At 36.8% G+C, this 18,054-nt stretch overlaps 5 protein-coding genes across 7 annotated transcripts in view; 3 read left to right on the top strand and 2 right to left on the bottom strand.

Moving 5' to 3' along the window:
• The window catches only part of LOC111458593, a 2,650-nt gene extending 2,032 nt beyond the window's left edge, over positions 1–618 (bottom strand). The window contains exon 1 of the mRNA XM_023101347.1: positions 65–618. Within this exon, the coding sequence (XP_022957115.1) occupies positions 65–535 (471 nt within the window). The 5' untranslated portion in view covers positions 536–618. The remainder of the gene's footprint in view (positions 1–64) is intronic.
• A 1,156-nt stretch (positions 619–1,774) lies between these two features.
• Positions 1,775–3,873, top strand: LOC111458571 (chaperone protein dnaJ C76, chloroplastic-like). The gene is made up of 4 exons (XM_023101315.1): positions 1,775–2,252; positions 2,325–2,581; positions 2,811–2,994; positions 3,095–3,873. Exons 1-4 carry the CDS (start codon positions 1,908–1,910, stop codon positions 3,707–3,709), a joined length of 1,401 nt encoding a protein of 466 aa, XP_022957083.1. The 5' UTR covers positions 1,775–1,907; the 3' UTR covers positions 3,710–3,873.
• A 334-nt stretch (positions 3,874–4,207) lies between these two features.
• On the bottom strand, positions 4,208–6,184 carry LOC111458573 (thioredoxin-like protein YLS8). Its single transcript, XM_023101318.1, has 2 exons — positions 5,827–6,184; positions 4,208–4,715 (listed from the first exon to the last, which is right to left on the bottom strand). The coding sequence occupies exons 1-2, from the start codon at positions 5,944–5,946 to the stop codon at positions 4,407–4,409; spliced, it is 429 nt and encodes a 142-aa protein (XP_022957086.1). The 5' UTR covers positions 5,947–6,184; the 3' UTR covers positions 4,208–4,406.
• LOC111458572 (nicotinamidase 2) lies at positions 5,845–8,139 on the top strand. 2 transcript variants are annotated; one of them, XM_023101316.1, is made up of 3 exons: positions 5,845–5,937; positions 6,268–6,958; positions 8,037–8,139. In XM_023101316.1, exons 1-3 carry the CDS (start codon positions 5,926–5,928, stop codon positions 8,060–8,062), a joined length of 729 nt encoding a protein of 242 aa, XP_022957084.1. In that variant the 5' UTR covers positions 5,845–5,925; the 3' UTR covers positions 8,063–8,139. The 2 variants fall into 2 exon arrangements, with proteins under 2 accessions (XP_022957084.1, XP_022957085.1); XM_023101317.1 differs by lacking the exon at positions 8,037–8,139 and adding an exon at positions 7,667–7,706.
• A 6,126-nt stretch (positions 8,140–14,265) lies between these two features.
• On the top strand, positions 14,266–17,770 carry LOC111458241 (ferric reduction oxidase 2-like). Of its 2 annotated transcripts, none has more exons than XM_023100757.1 (7): positions 14,266–14,454; positions 14,526–14,631; positions 14,711–14,872; positions 14,945–15,179; positions 15,521–15,848; positions 15,931–16,875; positions 17,437–17,770. In XM_023100757.1, the coding sequence occupies exons 1-7, from the start codon at positions 14,298–14,300 to the stop codon at positions 17,574–17,576; spliced, it is 2,073 nt and encodes a 690-aa protein (XP_022956525.1). In that variant the 5' UTR covers positions 14,266–14,297; the 3' UTR covers positions 17,577–17,770. The 2 variants fall into 2 exon arrangements, with proteins under 2 accessions (XP_022956525.1, XP_022956524.1); XM_023100756.1 differs by having other exon boundaries at positions 14,705–14,872.
• The last annotated feature ends 284 nt before the right edge of the window (positions 17,771–18,054 follow it).

Genomic DNA, 18,054 nt, shown 5'->3' with positions numbered 1-18,054 from the left:
AAAAAAAAAAAAAAAAAAAAAAAAAAAAAAAAAAAAAAAAAAAAAAAAAAAAAAAAAGGCTTACTTGAGAGAGAGCTCGGGTAAGAGGCTTAACAGAGGAACCGCCGAAGTCTACAGTTTCAAAAGGAATCAAATCCAATTTGGAAAGCGAAGCCAGTGGCGAAGGAACCAACGCCGACGAGGGGTCGAAAGACGGCGGCGGCAACAGCAGAGGCGGCGAACTCCCAGACCCACCGCCGCCGCAGATACGATTTAGCAGGCGGCGAGAAGGGGCGAGAGCAATAGGGAACCAATCTATGACAATTCTCAAAACCCAAACCGTAAACCAAGAGGTGAGCATGAGCATGAAGCGGAAGTGGTCGGCGGGGCGCCATTTCCTGCCGGAAAGCTCGTTTTTGGCATTAGAGGCGACGGAGACGAGAGAATTAGCGGCGATATTGACAGTGGACATGAAAAATGAGTTCAGGAGAGATGATGAAGAAGAAAAGGGTTTTCTTCTATAGGCGTAGGCTAAATCCAACCCATTCGCCGCCATTGAGAGATGAGAGGTTTGAGAAATAAACAGAGACGGCCGGACGGAATTTCAGCTTCTCCGGTGATGCCGATGAAAGCTGGAAATAAGAGCTTCAAAGTAATCGTAAACAGAGGAATTATAAGATATATATATAGAAACAAAGGAGGACGAAGGGGGTGTTTAATTAAATAAATTAATATAATAATTAGCTAAAATATATGTCGGAAATTATTTGTCGTTATTTTCTCATAATTAATATTAAATTATAAATTTATTTATATTTTTAATAAGATCAATATTTAGTAATAGTTTAGGGACTTATAATAAGATAATATTAAAAGTATTAAAAATGTGTTAGGAGCGTATTAAACACAACCTTAAAAAATAGTTAACTAGTAAATTAAGATGTTAATTAACATTAATAGTGAGTAAGTAAGGTTTAAGTGTAACATAAATGAAGACTTAAAGGAAGAGGAAAGGCATGTGTTTGGGATAGGGTTAAAGGCGGCAATATGGAGTATTGTTGTGTGTGTTGGAGAAAGTGCTTTGTAATGAAGTGAAATGTCCAAAAAGTGCATTGGTTCGTGTCTCAACTTTCATCTAAAAACTTCCTACTTGCAGACTTATTTGAACTCCTGTACAACTTCTACACCGACTTTAAACTATTCTGTGTATTCAAAACTTTCCTATTTCATTCGTTATGTTTTATTATGTAATGTTATTGTGAGATCTTACGTCGGTTGAAAAGTGGAAAGAAGACGACGACAATACGTAGCCAATAAAGACATTGGGTCCCTAAAGGAGGTGGATTGTGAGATGGAGAATTGTACGATGCTCTCCTTATAAGCCTGTGAAAACCTCTTTTGCACTTCTTATAAGTGTGAAAATTTCAAACATCTTATGTGAGACTAGACTAATAGTGATATACAATGGATCAAAACAGACAATATCTACTAGTAGTATACCTCTCCCGTGAGACTAATGACAATATGTAACGGGCCAAAACAAATAATATTTATCAACAATGAGCTCAAGTTGTTACCCTTACCATTTAAAAGATACTTCAATGTTAAGAAACAAACTCCAACACGATTCTCAAAGGAGCTCCAAGATATTGATTACGTGTCAATTCAATTCAATTTTTGTGTTCCTTTCACTTTTTCTAACTCGACTAATTAACACTTTCTTTTCGATCGAGAGTCCAATCTTACACCGTTAATAGTACAAACGAGAGATAGCAAACGGGTGGTCTCCACAAGGAGTAGTCCCATAGGATGCATCAAAATATCTCACCTCTTGTTTTGTCATAAAATATCTTCCTACCACTTTTCTAAAGCCATCTCACAAGCATCATCTCACAACTCCTCTCTTATCCTTCTTGAAAGCTTGGAAGATGAGTACCTCATGGCTTCCTCTGTACACACACACTGCGGCTGCAACCGCAAGACAGTATCCAACTCAAACAAAGTTAGGATCCTACAACTCTTCAACTTCCAGAAAGCCTTATGGCAACACTTTGTCATGCAGGGCAGCTTCTTCAATTACAGACTTCGATCTATATGATCTTCTGGGCATCGACAGCTCCTCCGATTCATCACGGATCAAGGCAGCCTACCGCGCCCTCCAAAAGCAGTGCCACCCCGACATCGCCGGACCTGCTGGCCATGACATGAGTATCATTCTCAATGAAGCATATTCACTTCTGTCGGATCCTAGTTCTAGGCTGGCTTATGATAAGGTCAGAACTCAAATACACTAATCTACTTTGTACAATTCGATTCAGAAACCAAGGTTTTTGACATGTCCACAGGAGCAAGCGAAAATGGCAGAACTTCGAGGTTACACAGGGAATCCAGTTTATTCAGTGTGGCTCGGGTCGGAAAACGAACAACGGGCGGTTTTTGTAGATGAAGTGAAATGTATTGGCTGCTTGAAATGTGCTTTATTTGCCGGTAAAACCTTTGCTGTCGAATCTGTGTATGGGAGAGCTAGAGTTGTGGCACAGTGGGCTGATCCTGAATATAAAGTGATGGAAGCTATTCAAACTTGCCCAGTTGACTGCATTTCGTGAGTGTTTACTCAGCCAGTTGCTGATTAGCTTATAAGTTGTTAGGAATCACGAATCTCTACAATTGTATAATATTGTTCAGTTTGAGCACAAGTTTTTAGGCTTTGCTTTGGGCTTCCCCAAAAGGCCTCGTACCAATGGAGATGTATTCCTTATTTATAAACTCGTGATCATTCGGGACTCCCTCCCGACAATCCTCAACATAAGTGTCTTCTTTTTCCAATACAGGATGGTGGAAAGGTCAGATTTAGCAGCCTTGGAGTTCTTAATGTCAAAGCAACCGCGTGGAAATGTAAGAGTTGGAATGAGCAACGCAGCTGGTGAACGAGTGTCGAATATCTTCACAGACGTGAAGAAATTCCAAGCCAGATTCAAGGAGGCTATGGAGAAAGCTTCAAAAGAGCATTCCAAGGTTAGATCCAAATAGATACTAATCACAATAAGTTCAATATCTCCAACTCAAAATGGCTTAAAATTAATGATACCCTTTACTCTACAATGGTGTTTTACAGGGGGCAACCTTTGAGAATGAAGCCCAGTTGGCTGCAATTCAGACCATCAGATCAATCTCAAATTGGCTATTTTGGCAGACAGCCACGCCGGCTGGACCTGGATCAAAACAGGGCCAAAACCTGACGCACATCGCCACCAAATCCACACCAGAAATCAACAGGCTTCAGGCTGCTGTTACTGCAAGGAAACAAATCAGGGCAAAAGCTGAAGACAGAAATAGAGCTACAGAAAAACATATATACAAGGATGATTACTGGGTTCCGACCACTCTTGCACTTCCAACCTCAACTCAAACTCCAAACAGCACAATCTCAAAGTCAAGAGTGGAGACCAAACCTATCAAAGAACCAAGAGGCCTTGGTGATGGTGGTCATGTTAGCCCCATGAGGTTGGCATTACCAATTTCGATATCGATAATCGCAACTGCTGCGATTCAGCAAATGATGAGAAATGATGGTGCCAGCAGCTTAAAGGAACACATTGGCGGTTCTATGGCTCTAGAGTTAGTTAACAGTCACTGGATGCAGGTTATGCTAACAGGCGTCACTTGGTATATCATTGGGATGGTTGTAATGGGAATGGTAGAAATGATTGGAAGAAAGATTAGGGATTAAGAAGTACACATGTAGCAAGGCTATCCAGATGATAGAAGTTGCTTACATAGCTATAGCTGTACAGTAATAAAAATGGAAAAAGACATGACAGAATTAAGAAGCAGAGTGTATTAGACATGGTAAACAAACTTTATATTTGTGTATCATACCCATTTGCTCACAAACTAGGCGGCTCGTCCAATACATCATCACAACGTATGCTAGAAGATATTGTCCTCTTTAGGCTTTCCCTTTGGACTTCCCTTCAAGGTTTTTAAACCACGTCTGCTAGGGAGAAGTTTCCACACCTTTATAAAGAAGATGTGGGACCTCACAATCCACTCCCTTTGGAGCCTAGCGTCCTTGCTGACACTCGTTCCCTTCTCTAATCGATGTAGGCCTCCCAAATCCACCTCCTTATTGTGAGATCCCACGTCGATTGGGGAAAAGAACGAAACATCTTTTTATAAGGGTGTGGAAACCTCTCCCTAACTAAGGGGAAACTTGAAAGAAAAAGTCCAAAGAAGACAATATTTACCATACTAGTGGTGGGGCTTGAGCCGTTACAATTCATGAGTCAAATGTTTTGAGACACGTAATGACATCCAAATATACCATATCCATTTTTTGAGTTAATGTACAGATTTTCAAGATGCAAGGTCTTAAATTAATGATGATGGACTATATGGATTGATTGAAGATCAATCCAAACAGAGATTTAGTAGCGATATTTGGTTGAATAGTCCTTAGGTGCAATGACCAAACCACGACCTTTCCTTGCTCCACGATAGACAGTCTCAATAATATCAATGAACTCTTGCTTATCCTTGAGTGCCCAGTTTATCTTATTGTTGTTACCAGTACCAAGATCAATCATTATGTGCTTGTTCCTAAAGAAGAACATGACAGTAGAAGGATCATAGAGCTCGTACATTGTGTTGAAATCAGGAACCTCTGTGATATCCACAAGGTATATTACTGCAAAGTTCTTAATCGTCTCTGCAACTGAGGCCAACACTTCATCCATCTACAGCAAAAACATATCAAACTATAAAACGTTACCAAACAATTAACATAAGAATGTTGGAGAGTGGAATTTAGATTAATTATATAAATCTTTCGACTTTCTGTAAATAATTTCAATGTTAATATAAAAAAGATCGACTCCCTTTGAAACTTGTAGACACTTGGCCACGTAGTAATGGATAATAAGCTAAGTTAGTATACTAAAAGGGAGGTAACAAAGCTATGAGACCGAATATACTAAAACGAGTTTACTGTGTTTGAATAAATAGAATAAATAGGAAAAAGTGCTGCATCAGAATAACTATTAAACAATTTTTAATTTTTTTTTTAAGAAATTAATTTGTGTATATATAAATTTGAAATTTTGTATAGAGTAATTTTTATCTCAAATTTAAAATTATATATATATATATATATATATATATATATATATATATATATATATATATATATTAGAGCTAAATTGACATAAATCTTGAAATTCGAAGACTATAATTTTAATTTAACTCGAAAAAATAGATAAATGTTAAAAAAAATCAGTAAGTTTCAACTTAGGAAGTGTGAAATTCAATTAAATAATTTGGTCTTCATCGTTTATAAATAATTTTGAAACGAGAACGTGTAAGAAATTATATTTAGTAGGGATTAATTCATTATAAATTATGAAATATAGAAACCAAATTAATGACTAAATTATTACCAACGTTAAAATATAAAATTAAATCCTTATATATTAAAATTCACAAACTAAATTATGATTTATTAATTTAAAACTAAATTGTTAACTAAAAATATGCTTCTTAATCTAGTAAAAACAAGACCTTGAACTAAATAATAAAAAATGGAACGAACTAGATGAAAATAATAATTTAACAAGAAAAAAAGAACTATATATATATATATATATATATAGATAGATAGATAGATATAGCTTCGTCTTTCTTTGATCTCTGCAAAAGAATAGGGAAAATTTTCGAACAAGAAAATCGTCGTCCTCTGTATATTGATCACCGAAGAGAATCGGAATCGGCAAGAAAATGCATAAAACCTCGACGCCGTGAAAAGCGATGAAAGCGAGGAGAAGAAGAGTTAGGGATTGGAAATGAGGTTACCTGCATACAGGTGTCGTCCCAATCATGGCCGAAGCGGATGATGACGACGCGTTCTTCTTCAGTGAGGATTGCTTGATCCACCGCCCAGCCTGAGTGCAGATGCGGCAACAGGTACGACATCTCCACGCCCTAAATTCTCTCCCTCGCTCTTTTTCTCTCTCTCTCGGAATCACCAAATTTTCGCTCCCAATTTTAAACGGAGAGCTCTCTGCGACGCACTCCCACAACCGAAGCCTCTAGAACGACGTCGAAACTGCCTGGCTGTTACACGCCCAATCCATTCGCTCCACGTGTTACCTCCTTTTCACCCTTCCAAAATCAATTAAATTAAATTAAATTATTTCATTATTTTTTAATTTAGAGGGAGAAGAAAATCTATAATAAAAAATAAAAAATAAAAAATTCAGTCTATTTAGGTTTCCTCGTCTTCTTCAATCTCAGATCCCAAACTCAGAGCTCCGATTCCGACGAAATCGCCTTGTATCGCCACAACCGACGATGGATAACCCCAAATCAAGGGCCGCCGCCGCCGACGCCGCCACTGCAGGCGGCGGAATCTGTCCATCATACAAGAAATACGAGATCCGCCACCGACTCCCAAATCCAAAAATCGCCGCACTCTTAGTGATCGACATGCAGAACTACTTCTCCGCCATGGCCAAACCCATCTTCTCCAATCTCCTCACCACCATCCGTCTCTGCCGTGCCGCCTCCATCCCCGTCATCTTTACCCGCCACGCCCACGCCTCTGCTTCCGACAACCCCATCCTTAGCGAGTGGTGGGACGGCGATATCATCCTCGATGGCTCCCCTGCCGCCGACCTCATCCCTAATCTCGACCGGCAGGCTACCGACGAGGTCATTCGGAAGAACACCTACAGCGCGTTCAGGAACACGCGACTAGAAGACTGCCTAAAAGAGAAGGGCGTGGAAGAAGTGATTGTAACAGGGGTTATGACGAACATCTGCTGCGAGACGACGGCGCGTGAGGCGTTCGTTAGAGGGTACAGAGTGTTCTTCTCCACCGACGCGACGGCGACGGTGGACTTGGAGCTACACGATGCAACATTGAAGAATTTGGCTTATGGGTTCGCTTACTTGGTGGATTGGCAGAGGCTCCAAGAAATTTCAGGTAATTGAAACTCCATGCCTTATCTACTACTAAGTTTTCTTTTCTCCAAAATAGTTGGAATCATTTCAATGTTGGTTAATAGTTAGTTTTAAAATGTTAATCAATTAGCAATTGTAATGTACAAGTGATTGTAGCTGACAGAATATGTGTTTGTGGTCATGGGACTGATTGAAATGGACATTTGTCAACGTAGAGTTGACTTTAGAAAAAAGAATTATACGAACCAAAGTTCTAGCTAGCTAGCTGATTTAGTCAACTCATGCAACTCATAAGAGTGAATATATTCTTTCAAACCATGCAAACAGCTATAAATAGATATCAAACTCTCTTAGTTTCTGCAACTATTTGAGTTCAAATGAAGAAGAAAAGCCAGACATGGGTTGAGTTCTTGTTTTCTGGGACTCATCTTTGGCTTATCTTCTTACATTCTTTCTTAAAAATCCCTTTTTAAAGTTTCGAATGAGTGATTTGATCATTACTTGAGAGATTTAGTATGACACGAAGAGTGTTGTTTGATAGCCAAAAATGACTTGCCTGCTACTCCAAATTATGACGTTTTTAAGTCCGTATTTGATTTATGTATTGAGCGCTAAACTAACAAACTCTTCTCTATCATTCTAGATCTTCTCTTTTTTTTCATATTAAAAAAGAAGACAATCATAGTTATTATATTACATGTTAAAACGTTGATTTGCTCATGATTTTTAGGCTAAATGCTGTCAAGCAAGACTATATTTCAACTTTCGACCCAAAAAATCAGATGTTTGAATCCTATTCTACATGTTTCCGAACATTTCATAACAAGACCGAGGTACTAGGTATATATTATATTAATAGTTATTTATTATTTATGTGCTGTTAATTTTATATAAGATAAATAAATAAAAATCCCTTGCACTCACTCCATCTCTCTCCCAGTCTTAATTTCTCTCTCTTCCAGATTAATTCAAAGCTTGTTAGATGATGGATTTGTTTTTGGTGTTCTTTATTTTGAAAATTAGGCTGTTTTCTCACACATTTGGTAAGCTCCAGTTTTCAAAAACTATATATATATGAAATATTATATTATTTCAGGTAGGTTTTCATGGCGAGTTGATCACGTGATACTCATCAAGTATATTGTATATGACAAGTTTCTATATAAGGAATTTATTTTAATGAAACATCATACTTCACTTGCATATTTGTCTGTTACATATCTTCTAAATCAATGTCACAATTAAACGATCATTTTAGGAATCTAGTTCTATTTTAAAGTCATTTTTTCTATAATATAATGAAAATGTCGAGTTATCTATCATGTTGATGTTGAACTTATGAACATATGAGAATAAATCGATTTCATCTTGTTTGTAGAAAATGTTGGTCATTCCTATTTACCATACGCACGAAAATATCATAGTCAAATCACATTTACATTTGGACCATTGTTGAATTTTGGAGTGAATATATGTGATATGAACCATTAGACATTAATCATACGGTTAAAATTATTAAAAGATATTTCAATTCATGTTAAAATTATTAAAAGATATTTCAATTCATATTTCTTATAAATTTTGGGTGGATCATAATTTAGAATAATTTAGAGCTATGATGTTTGTTTAATGTATTTTAAGATTTATTTACATAGCGGCTAATTATAGTCATAAACTATGAATGTTACAAACTCTTCGAATGCCTCGAGTAAGGCGAAAGTTTATTTTGAAGCTATACAGAGAATCGATCAAATCTTACTTATACTGGATTAATTGGATTAACAAAATAATATTTAAGTGTGATTCCATATCAATATAGGTCTGAAAATAGGATTGATCGAGGACAACATCAGTCAACTACCGTTGACTTTGCAAAAAGTGTGTATGAATCAAAGTTCTAGCTAGCTGGTTGAGTCAACCATACAATGAATGTTCAAATTTCTTCGGACCATTTTTACCGCTGTGCTTGAGACATAGAATGTTCAAATTCATCATGTCATTGCAAATCCATGTTTAAGTCAGCTCCAATCTCAAATCACAATCTTCCAAATCTAAGAACATATAAGCAACCACAGATCATGATAAACAGCAAGCACCTGCCTACGATGGACTACACAGGACCGAGTAGCACGATTCGTCATCAGCTTGTTGTCCCAGTTTCGTGACCGAACTTCGGCAAGAGATTTTGAATCATTGCAAAATCGAAGTTCGTCGTTTCCCGAAGTCGGGTGGCAGCCAAGCAAGAGTAGAACTTCACTAGAGGTCTCTCAAGCATTTTCTCAAACATATTATCGGCACGCTAGAATAGCTCACAATTTCAAAGAAGAATAGCAACAACCCCTACCCTTTTTCCAACTCGACCATAAGAACAAACTTCGGGTCGTGGGTTTCGTTTCTCTGTCGAACAGAACAGACAATTTCGGGTTTAGCTTTCTTAAACTCCCATAGTCAACCCAAAATATCTAAAGAGAATACATGCAACATGAAACAAGAAGAGTTTGTCAGATTAGCCAAAAAGACTGCCTGATTAATACGAAGCTCATAAGTTCTAAATTACAAAACGTAATCTTTTGTTCATCACGACAACAGGCAAGTCATTTTTGGCTATCAAACAACACTCTTATCTTCACGATGCATCTCTCTTCTTAACCATTTCTCGACAATAATGAGTTTGATAGTCTCCATATTTATAGCTACAAAAAGCAAGGCAAATGGGATGGGAAGTCATAGAAGGAATTTACCTATATTCTTCAAAGTTGCATGATGGCATCGTGTCGGTTTCAATCCAATTATTCTTGTAAGTCAACTCCTTACTTGTTAGGAAATATTAGAGTTGACTTTAATCAATTCATTCTTACAAAGAATAACAACGTGTGCTGACATGTTGAGTCAACTTCACTCAATTTTATTCTTCTAAGTCAACGAGAAGTGATAAGGTATCAAAAAAACCAAGACACGATTCAAAATGGTTTACTCTTCTTAACATAAACGTGCACTTGTTATACATAAACGTCCTAGTTTACTTGGATGTTGACTCTAATAAAAGAAAATAAAAAGTAAATTCGTATATAATTTTAGTCAACTTATGAAGCAAGTTCAGGGGAATATATTCCAATTACTTTTCATATCCCATTTGGTTGAAATTTGTATATAAAAGCTAGTGGAACCCCGGTGCTCAGAATTGTGAATTGAAGAAGGAAGATAGATCGAACATGAAGATGTGAAAGTTTGTTTAGTGAGCCAAAGATGACTTGCCTATCGTGAAAGCATATAACGAAGGGTTTCTCGTCCAAGAAACTCTTAGTTATACATTTTATAGGCAGTTGTCTTTGGCTAATTTGATAGACTTCTATCTTTCATGTTCGGTCTTTTCTTCTAATATTTTCTCAAGAATACTCAAAAATTTTGTTAGGAGGTTCAAAATATCGAAGATTGTAGACAAGAAAGAAGTAAAATGAAAGAGAGGTATAGTATGAGAAGATAAGAGCGTTGTGTGATAGCCAAAAATGACTTGCCTGCAATAGCTCGTATGAAACTTTCTCGGTTGCTTTGATCAACCCTAGTTTCCAATGCTGGCGGGTCATTGAGGCTAACTTACGAGTTCTTTTCTTTCATGCTAGACCTTCTCTTTTAAATAATTTGAGGTACACATTGTTTCAAGACTTGATATGGTATTGAGTTTTACGTGATGAGTCAAAAAAATTTACGTCAGGACTGAGTAATTTGCACACCTACTGCCTTCCTTGGATGTGGTAGTCGTTTCTGAGGCTCTCTCTCTCTGAAATCGAACTCTAATTTTCCATCACTTGTCACCACCATAGTAGTCCACTATCCCACCATCGAAAGTTGATAGGGCAGAAATTTGAATGATGCATCACCAGCACAATAGTCTTGCGATTCGTCGAGCTATCATGAATCATCAGAACAACAGACAGTAGCATCTCATTTTTTCTAATTATTTTGCTCGTGACTTGAAAAATAGAAGAACTTAAATGCAACCTAAACCAACTTTGATAGGCTATGGAAGAGGATCTTCGTCTTTCTATTTTATCATCCTCTTCAAATCGCATCTGTTCTAGTTGAGATGTCAGTTAAAAACAATTTAATCCAATAAAAAAGGGATACATGCAAGACTTAGACATGAGTTAAAAGAATTTAACCCGATCAAACTAGCGACATGTCAGAGACATCCTAGTATTATAAATAAATATTATTGCATTGTCTTTATTAAAATTTCAAAATATTAACATCTATCTTCAATAAATTTATTACTAAAACAATTTTTGACTTTGTATTATATAAAAAAGGCGATAATATGATAACATTAAGATAAAAAATAAAAATGGTTACGGTATATCCAACATTTAAAAGTTTGTGGTAATTAAAATAAAATTATATATTATTATTTATTTATTACATAATTTTTTTAAAATAATAAAAAAAAAGATGAAAAGACTAAAAAATCCCTCATATTAGTAAAAAAAAAAAATGTTATTATCAATTTCATTATTTATTAGATGTAAATTTTAAGTTTTTGAAATAAATAATTTTTTATTTATTTACGTGAAATCTGATTTAAATATATACTTACTAAATTTAAAAAAAAAAATGTTTAACAAAAGTACATAAAAAAACATTATCTTTTTTAAATTATTCGAGAAGAAAATATATCACAAAAATAAAAAGAAGTTGTCAAATTAATCTATAGAAGATAATAATGTTACGCCCGCTCAAAATTATCCAAAAAGAATATGTGCAATATGAATAAGAAGAATGGGTCGCTACCGAGTTAATATGAAACTCACAAATTCTAAATTATAAAATGTGATCTTTTGCTCATCAAAATAGTAGTACAATCATTTTTGGCTATCAAACAACGCTCTTATCTTCATGACGTATTTCTTAGACGTGTTTTCCTTTAAAAGTGTGAGATTCTATTTTGGTTAGTGGAAGGAACGAAACATTTCTTAGAAGGGTGTGAAAACCTCTCCCTAATAGACACGTTTTAAAATCGTAAAATTGATGACGATACATAACGGACTGAAACGGACAATATACACTAACGATGAATTTAGAATATTACAAATAATAATAATAATAATAATAATAATGGATGCATTTGATACTAATGAGTTTGATAGCTATAAAAAGCAAAGCAAATGGGATGGGAAGCCATGAAAGGAATTTACCTATATTCTTAAAGCTGCATCATGGCATGGGTAAAGTAACACTTCATAATTTTATTCCTTCAATCATCTATTCTTTTATGTCAACTCTTTATCGAACTAATTTCGATCGAGGTTTCTCTTGACACGTTGAGTCAGTTCCAATCAATATATTCTTTTAAGTCAACGAGAAGCGCAGTGAAAAATTAAGATTTTATTCAAAAATAATTTACTCTACTTAATTTAAACGTGTTCTTGTCATGCATAAACGTTCTAGTTTACTTGGTTGCTTAATATTAATATTATATTATTAACGATCAAGTTATAATTTGTGTTTCATTTCAAAAGCCAGATTAACAGTTGACTTTAACGAAATTTATATATCATTTTAGTCAACTTATAAAGCAACTTAAGCGAATATATTCCAATTACTTTTCATATCCCATTTAGTTGAAATTTGTATATAAAAGCCCGTGGAGTCTTAGTGCTCGGAATTGTGAATTGAAGAAGGAAGATAGATCGAACATGAAGATATGAAAGTTTGTTTAGTGAGTCAAAGATGACTTGCCTATCGTGAAAGCATATAACGACGGGTTTCTCGTCCAAGAAACTCTTCGTTTTTCATTTAATAGGCAGTTGTCTTTGGCTAATTTGATAGACTTCTATCTTTCATGTTCGATTTTTTCTTCTAATATTTTCTCAAAAACGCCCGAAGCTTTTGTAAGGAGGTTCAAAATATCGAAGAAGTAAAATGAAAGAGAGGTATAGTATGAACAGATAAGAGCATTGTGTGATAGCCAAAAATGACTTGCCTACATAGCTAGTGTGCAACGTTCTCGGTTGCTTTGATCAACACTAGTTTCAAATGTAGGCAAGTCGTGGAGGCTAACTTACAAGTTCTTTTCTTTCATGCTAGACGCTCTCTTTTAAATAATTTGAAGAAGAAGAAGATCTCGATCATTCCAATACCTAATACAGTATTAGTCTTCACCTCGCTCTAAGTACTTCGACTTTTCGTAAATAGGTAATTCACGGGTCATATATTTTGTGTGTTTCATTCAATTATGTGACGGAACCTTCACTTTTGTTCTTCAACTTGTAAGACGTTATCTTAATTCTCCCATTGACTTGGGAACTTGGATACGTATGGGTAAGAAAGAACCTTTAATTTTGATACTCATCTCCTCTCGCAACTCGAGATATTGAATATATTCTAAATTAAAAAGCTTCGAAAAAGGGTGAATCACGATTTGAGAAGATTGTACCCTAGCTAGTCGACATCAAAAATTTAGATCTAAAATACTAAATTTTAGGGTCTACCATAAGCGTTTTATAACTACCATTCAATTACGATTGGAAATAATCGAATTGAATAATTTTTTTTTATAGGAGAAATTTACAAAAATAATTGAAAAAAATATTTCCACGTGTAAGAGTGATTAGGCACCGCCAAGTGTCGGTTTGTGCACGTGGAAGCCACACTAAATCCACTAACCACACATCAACCCCCACGTGGCCTTCTTAATCACTCCATAATTTTGCATTTTTTTTAGCTAATTAATCACATCAATTAGACACACTAATTAACGTTGTTTCAATCTCAGCCGACCAAACCATCCTTTCTTAAAAACTTAAAAGTCTTCGTTGTCTCTTTGTATTAAATATTTTAAATTTTAAAAATTAATGTTTAAAAATTAAATATTTAGATTTTTAAAATGTTTTCCCTAATATTCTCATTTATCTTAAAAATATAAATTTTATCTACGATCAAATACACGAGCAATTTATTAATTAAATAATTAAAAAAATGGTGTAATAATTCTCCTAAACAATATTAAATATATAAAATCATTCATCAAATCTATACAAGCATTCAATCTCTTTCACTTGAATTTTAAATCTTTTACGTAAAATCTCCTGCATGATTCTTGCTGTGTGCTCGAATCTCACTCATCCAATCGCTGCTCTCTCCACACAAAGTCAACTTAATCCCTACCTCAAATCCTACGTGGCAACATCTCATTGGACAACTCCTTATATTATCATAAAAATGCCCTCATCCACTGCCATGAACCACGCCTATAAACTTCCCTTCATTCCCTTGATAATATAATTAAGCAATCCCAACATTCTTTCCCTATAAATATCATTCCTTTCACTCAAATTTCTATATTACTTTGATTGAAAGAAGAAACCATGAGAGTTTTGAGCTTAGCCATTAGGGTTTTGGTGTTCATCTTGTTTGTGGGGTGGCTTTTTATTTGGTTCATGATGCCCACCAATACTTATAGACATCAATGGCTCCCCAAAATTCAAGACAAGAGTCGTCATTCGTCGTATTTTGGATCCGAAGGTTTTGTTTTTTTTGGTGTAATTTTTAAGTTTGATGTAGAGTTTTTACATGGTTGTTTTGTTTTGGTACAGGAACTTCTCTTTTGATGTATACGTTTCCCATTTTGTTTATCGCTGTTTTGGGATGTGTTTATGTTCATATTGAACGAAGATGCAAAGAGCAAAACGTGAAAATTAGGTAAATAGTTATGTTATATAGAGGTTGTTTTGTAATGTTCTTATTTAAATGAATTTTGTTTTGATCTCGATTGGAATAGAGGAAACGATAATGGTTTGGCGATGTGGAAGAGACCCGGGTTCGTGAAAGGGCCACTCGGGATTGTGTCGTGGACAGAACTTGCGTTGCTGGCCATGTTTGTGGCACTTCTAGTTTGGTCTTTTGCTACATATTTAAACAATAGCTACCACAACGAGAATGAGTAAGAACAACGATATGCAATAGTTGAAGTTCTAAGTAATTAATCAACTAAGAACTTTGATGTTGATGGCAGGTGGGAAAGTAGATTGGGAACTGCAGCGTATTGGCTTGGAGTTGTTGGGAATATTTGTTTGGTGTTTTTGTTCTTTCCGGTGGCACGCGGGTCGTCGTTACTGCCGTTGCTCGGTCTCACGTCGGAGAGTAGCATTAAGTATCATATATGGCTCGGTCATATGACGATGGCGTTCTTCTCCGCTCATGGAGTTTGCTTCGTTGTCTATTGGGCTGCTACTCATGATCTTTCTCAAGTGAGTATTCATTATAACATGTGATATCCCACGTCGAAACTAAACATCTGTTATGAGGGTGTGGAAACCTCTCTCAATCATGTGACTAACGGCTATGTGTAATGGTCAAAGCGTACAATTGTTGCAAATGGTATAAAAGCCAGACATCAGGCCGTGTGTCAATGAGGATGCCGGCCCTCCTAAGGGGAGTGGATTGTGAGATTCCACATTAGTTGGGGGAGGAGAACAAAATATTCCTTACAGGGTGTGGAAACCTCTCTCTAATAGACACGTTTTAAGCTAACGACTATACGTAACGGGTCAAAGTGGACATTGAGCGGCTACTCTTTCCGTTTTGGCAGATGCTTGAATGGGCTAAAACAGATGTGTCAAACGTAGCAGGAGAGGTATCATTAGTGTGTGGACTCATAATATGGGCAACGACATTCCCTGGCGTTCGAAGGAAGTTCTTTGAGCTCTTCCTCTACACTCACCATCTCTACATTCTCTTCATCGTCTTCTTCATCTTCCATGTCGGCATTTCCTACGCCTGCATTATGCTCCCTGGTTTCTACCTCTTCCTCCTCGACCGCTTCCTCCGCTTCCTTCAGTCCCGCCGCCGTGTTCGCCTCCTCTCTGCTCGCCTCCTCCCCTGCCACACACTCGAGCTCAACTTCTCCAAACACCCAGGTTCATTAAATCCTCCATTTTCCCCTTCTTTTACAACCAAACCCACATGGGTTCTCAACGTTTTCTTGATTTGTTTTGTCAGGATTGAAGTACACCCCAACGAGCACTCTGTTCCTGAACATCCCCTGCATCTCAAAGCTCCAATGGCACCCGTTTACCGTCACATCCCACGCCGACTTAGAACCAGAGACACTCTCCGTCGTCATCAAATGCGAGGGAACATGGTCCACCAAGCTTTACCAGACGCTTTCTTCTCCATCCGCCATTGATAACCACCTCCAAGTCTCCCTCGAAGGCCCCTATGGCCCTGTTTCCACTTCCTTCCCCCAATTCGACTCTCTTATTATGATCAGCGGCGGTAGTGGCATAACCCCTTTCATTTCCATAATCAGACACCTCATTCATAACTCCAATTCCCATCAACAAATCCCTAAACTCCTCCTTATTTCCGCCTTCAAAAACTCCTCCGATTTGACCTTCCTCCACCTCCTCCTCCCAGTCTCTGGCGCCAACACTCTGGAGAATTTCCAAATCGAGGCCTACGTGACGAGAGACAAATCCCCTAAAGACGAAAACCCACAATTCAGAACGGTGATTTTTAAACCCTATGAAGGGGATTCCCCTGCGACGGCGATTTTAGGGCCCAATGGATGGCTATGGCTTGCAGGGGTTATCTGTTCGTCGTTCGGGATTTTCTTGGCTCTAATGGGGATTGTGACAAGATATTACATATACCCAATTGATGGGAATTCAAACGATGTGTTCAATTTGAGTTTAAGGTCGTTTTTACACATGTTGGGGCTGTGTTTATGCATTGTCATGGCGGCGACTGCAGCGGTGATTTGGAACAAGAGGAAACTAGCGAAGGAAGGCCGGCAGATTCAGAACGTCGAAGGGGCTACGCCGAATGCGTCTCCATCGGCAATGGGGTTTGACAACGTTGGCGAGATGGAATTGGAGAGCGTTCCATTTGAAGCTCTTGCACAATCTGTTCGTGTTTATTATGGGGAAAGGCCCAACCTTCCAAGTAAGGAATTCTCTCCCCATTCGTTTTTGAAGCTTTTTGGGAAGCCTATGGAAAGCCTACTATAGAGCTTATGTCAAGGGGACAATATCATACCTTATGCTCAAGGGGACAATATCATACCATCGTGGAAATAGTCATTCCAGTAGATTGGATACAAAGGACTCCGAAAAGGAGTCAAGCCTCCTCGGAGGCATAGTAAAAAAATGACCAATACTCCAAAATAAAAGGAGTTTAGCCTCGATTAAGGGAATGCTTATTTTGTTTGAGGGGAGGTGTTGGATGAGGCATAGTCAAAAAATGACTAAGACTCCAAAATAAAAGGAGTCTAGCCTCGATTAAGGGAAAGTGTACTTTGTTCGAGGGAGGTGTTGAATGAAAAGAAAAGTCCCACATCGGCTAATTTAGGGAATGATCGTGGGTTTATAATCAAGGAATACTCTCTCCATTGGTTTGAGAGCTTATGCTCAAAGTGAACAATATCATACCATTATGGAGAGTCATGTTTGTCTAACACGGTTCATGTTCGTGTCTAAGATTTCTTTGTCTTTTTTTTTTTTGCAGGAATTTTACTAGAACGCAAAGGGGAAAACGTGGGAGTTCTTGCATCAGGCCCCAAGAAGATGAGGCAAGAAGTTGCAGCCATTTGCGGCTCTGGTTTGGCTCCAAATCTCCATTTTCAGTCCATCAGCTTCACTTGGTGAACAATAATCCAATACCCATAACAACCTTCTAATCATATGTGTTTCTGTTTTTGTGTTTTTGTGTTTTTGTTTTTTTTTTTTTTTTTTTTTGGTTTTTTGTGTTAAGTGAAGATGAAATGTATGATTTAGTTTGTTTCACTTTTTGCAAGCATTTAAATCGTTTCATGAAAACGCGTTCCGGTTTATGTTCCACACGACAGACATTCATTTGAGTAATAGTTAAACAAAAGCGTTGCCGTTATATTCCATATGGCAGACATTCACTTGAGCAATAGTTCGAACAAAATATCGACGCGTGCGTTCAATGAATCTGATGACAATATACATTTGATATACAATTCATTGAATTTGATTCGTAAATTCCGGTAAAGTTATTTAAAGGCGATTCTATACCTAAATTAAATTTAGTTTCCGACCAAATTTAAAATTTAAAATTTTTGTTAAAATTAATTGATAAATGAGCTAAGATTACAATTAA

Source organism: Cucurbita moschata, unplaced genomic scaffold (assembly GCF_002738365.1).
Source record: "Cucurbita moschata cultivar Rifu unplaced genomic scaffold, Cmos_1.0 Cmo_Scf00021, whole genome shotgun sequence".
NCBI lineage: Eukaryota > Viridiplantae > Streptophyta > Magnoliopsida > Cucurbitales > Cucurbitaceae > Cucurbita > Cucurbita moschata.
Note: the sequence above shows the minus strand (reverse complement) of the source record. Positions and strands in the feature narration are given on the sequence as shown.

Coding starts and splice junctions, on each gene's coding strand:
- LOC111458571 (XM_023101315.1), top strand. CDS start 1,908: ATGAGTACCTCATGGCTTCCTCTGTACACACACACTGCGGCTGCAACC. Junction 2,253..2,324: donor CTAGGCTGGCTTATGATAAG/GTCAGAACTCAA, acceptor ACATGTCCACAG/GAGCAAGCGAAAATGGCAGA. Junction 2,995..3,094: donor CTTCAAAAGAGCATTCCAAG/GTTAGATCCAAA, acceptor GGTGTTTTACAG/GGGGCAACCTTTGAGAATGA.
- LOC111458572 (XM_023101316.1), top strand. Junction 6,959..8,036: donor GAGGCTCCAAGAAATTTCAG/GTAATTGAAACT, acceptor TATTTCAGGTAG/GTTTTCATGGCGAGTTGATC.
- LOC111458573 (XM_023101318.1), bottom strand. CDS start 5,946: ATGTCGTACCTGTTGCCGCATCTGCACTCAGGCTGGGCGGTGGATCAA. Junction 4,716..5,826: donor GGGACGACACCTGTATGCAG/GTAACCTCATTT, acceptor TTTTTGCTGTAG/ATGGATGAAGTGTTGGCCTC.
- LOC111458241 (XM_023100756.1), top strand. CDS start 14,298: ATGAGAGTTTTGAGCTTAGCCATTAGGGTTTTGGTGTTCATCTTGTTT. Junction 14,873..14,944: donor AGCTACCACAACGAGAATGA/GTAAGAACAACG, acceptor TGTTGATGGCAG/GTGGGAAAGTAGATTGGGAA. Junction 15,180..15,520: donor CTACTCATGATCTTTCTCAA/GTGAGTATTCAT, acceptor CCGTTTTGGCAG/ATGCTTGAATGGGCTAAAAC.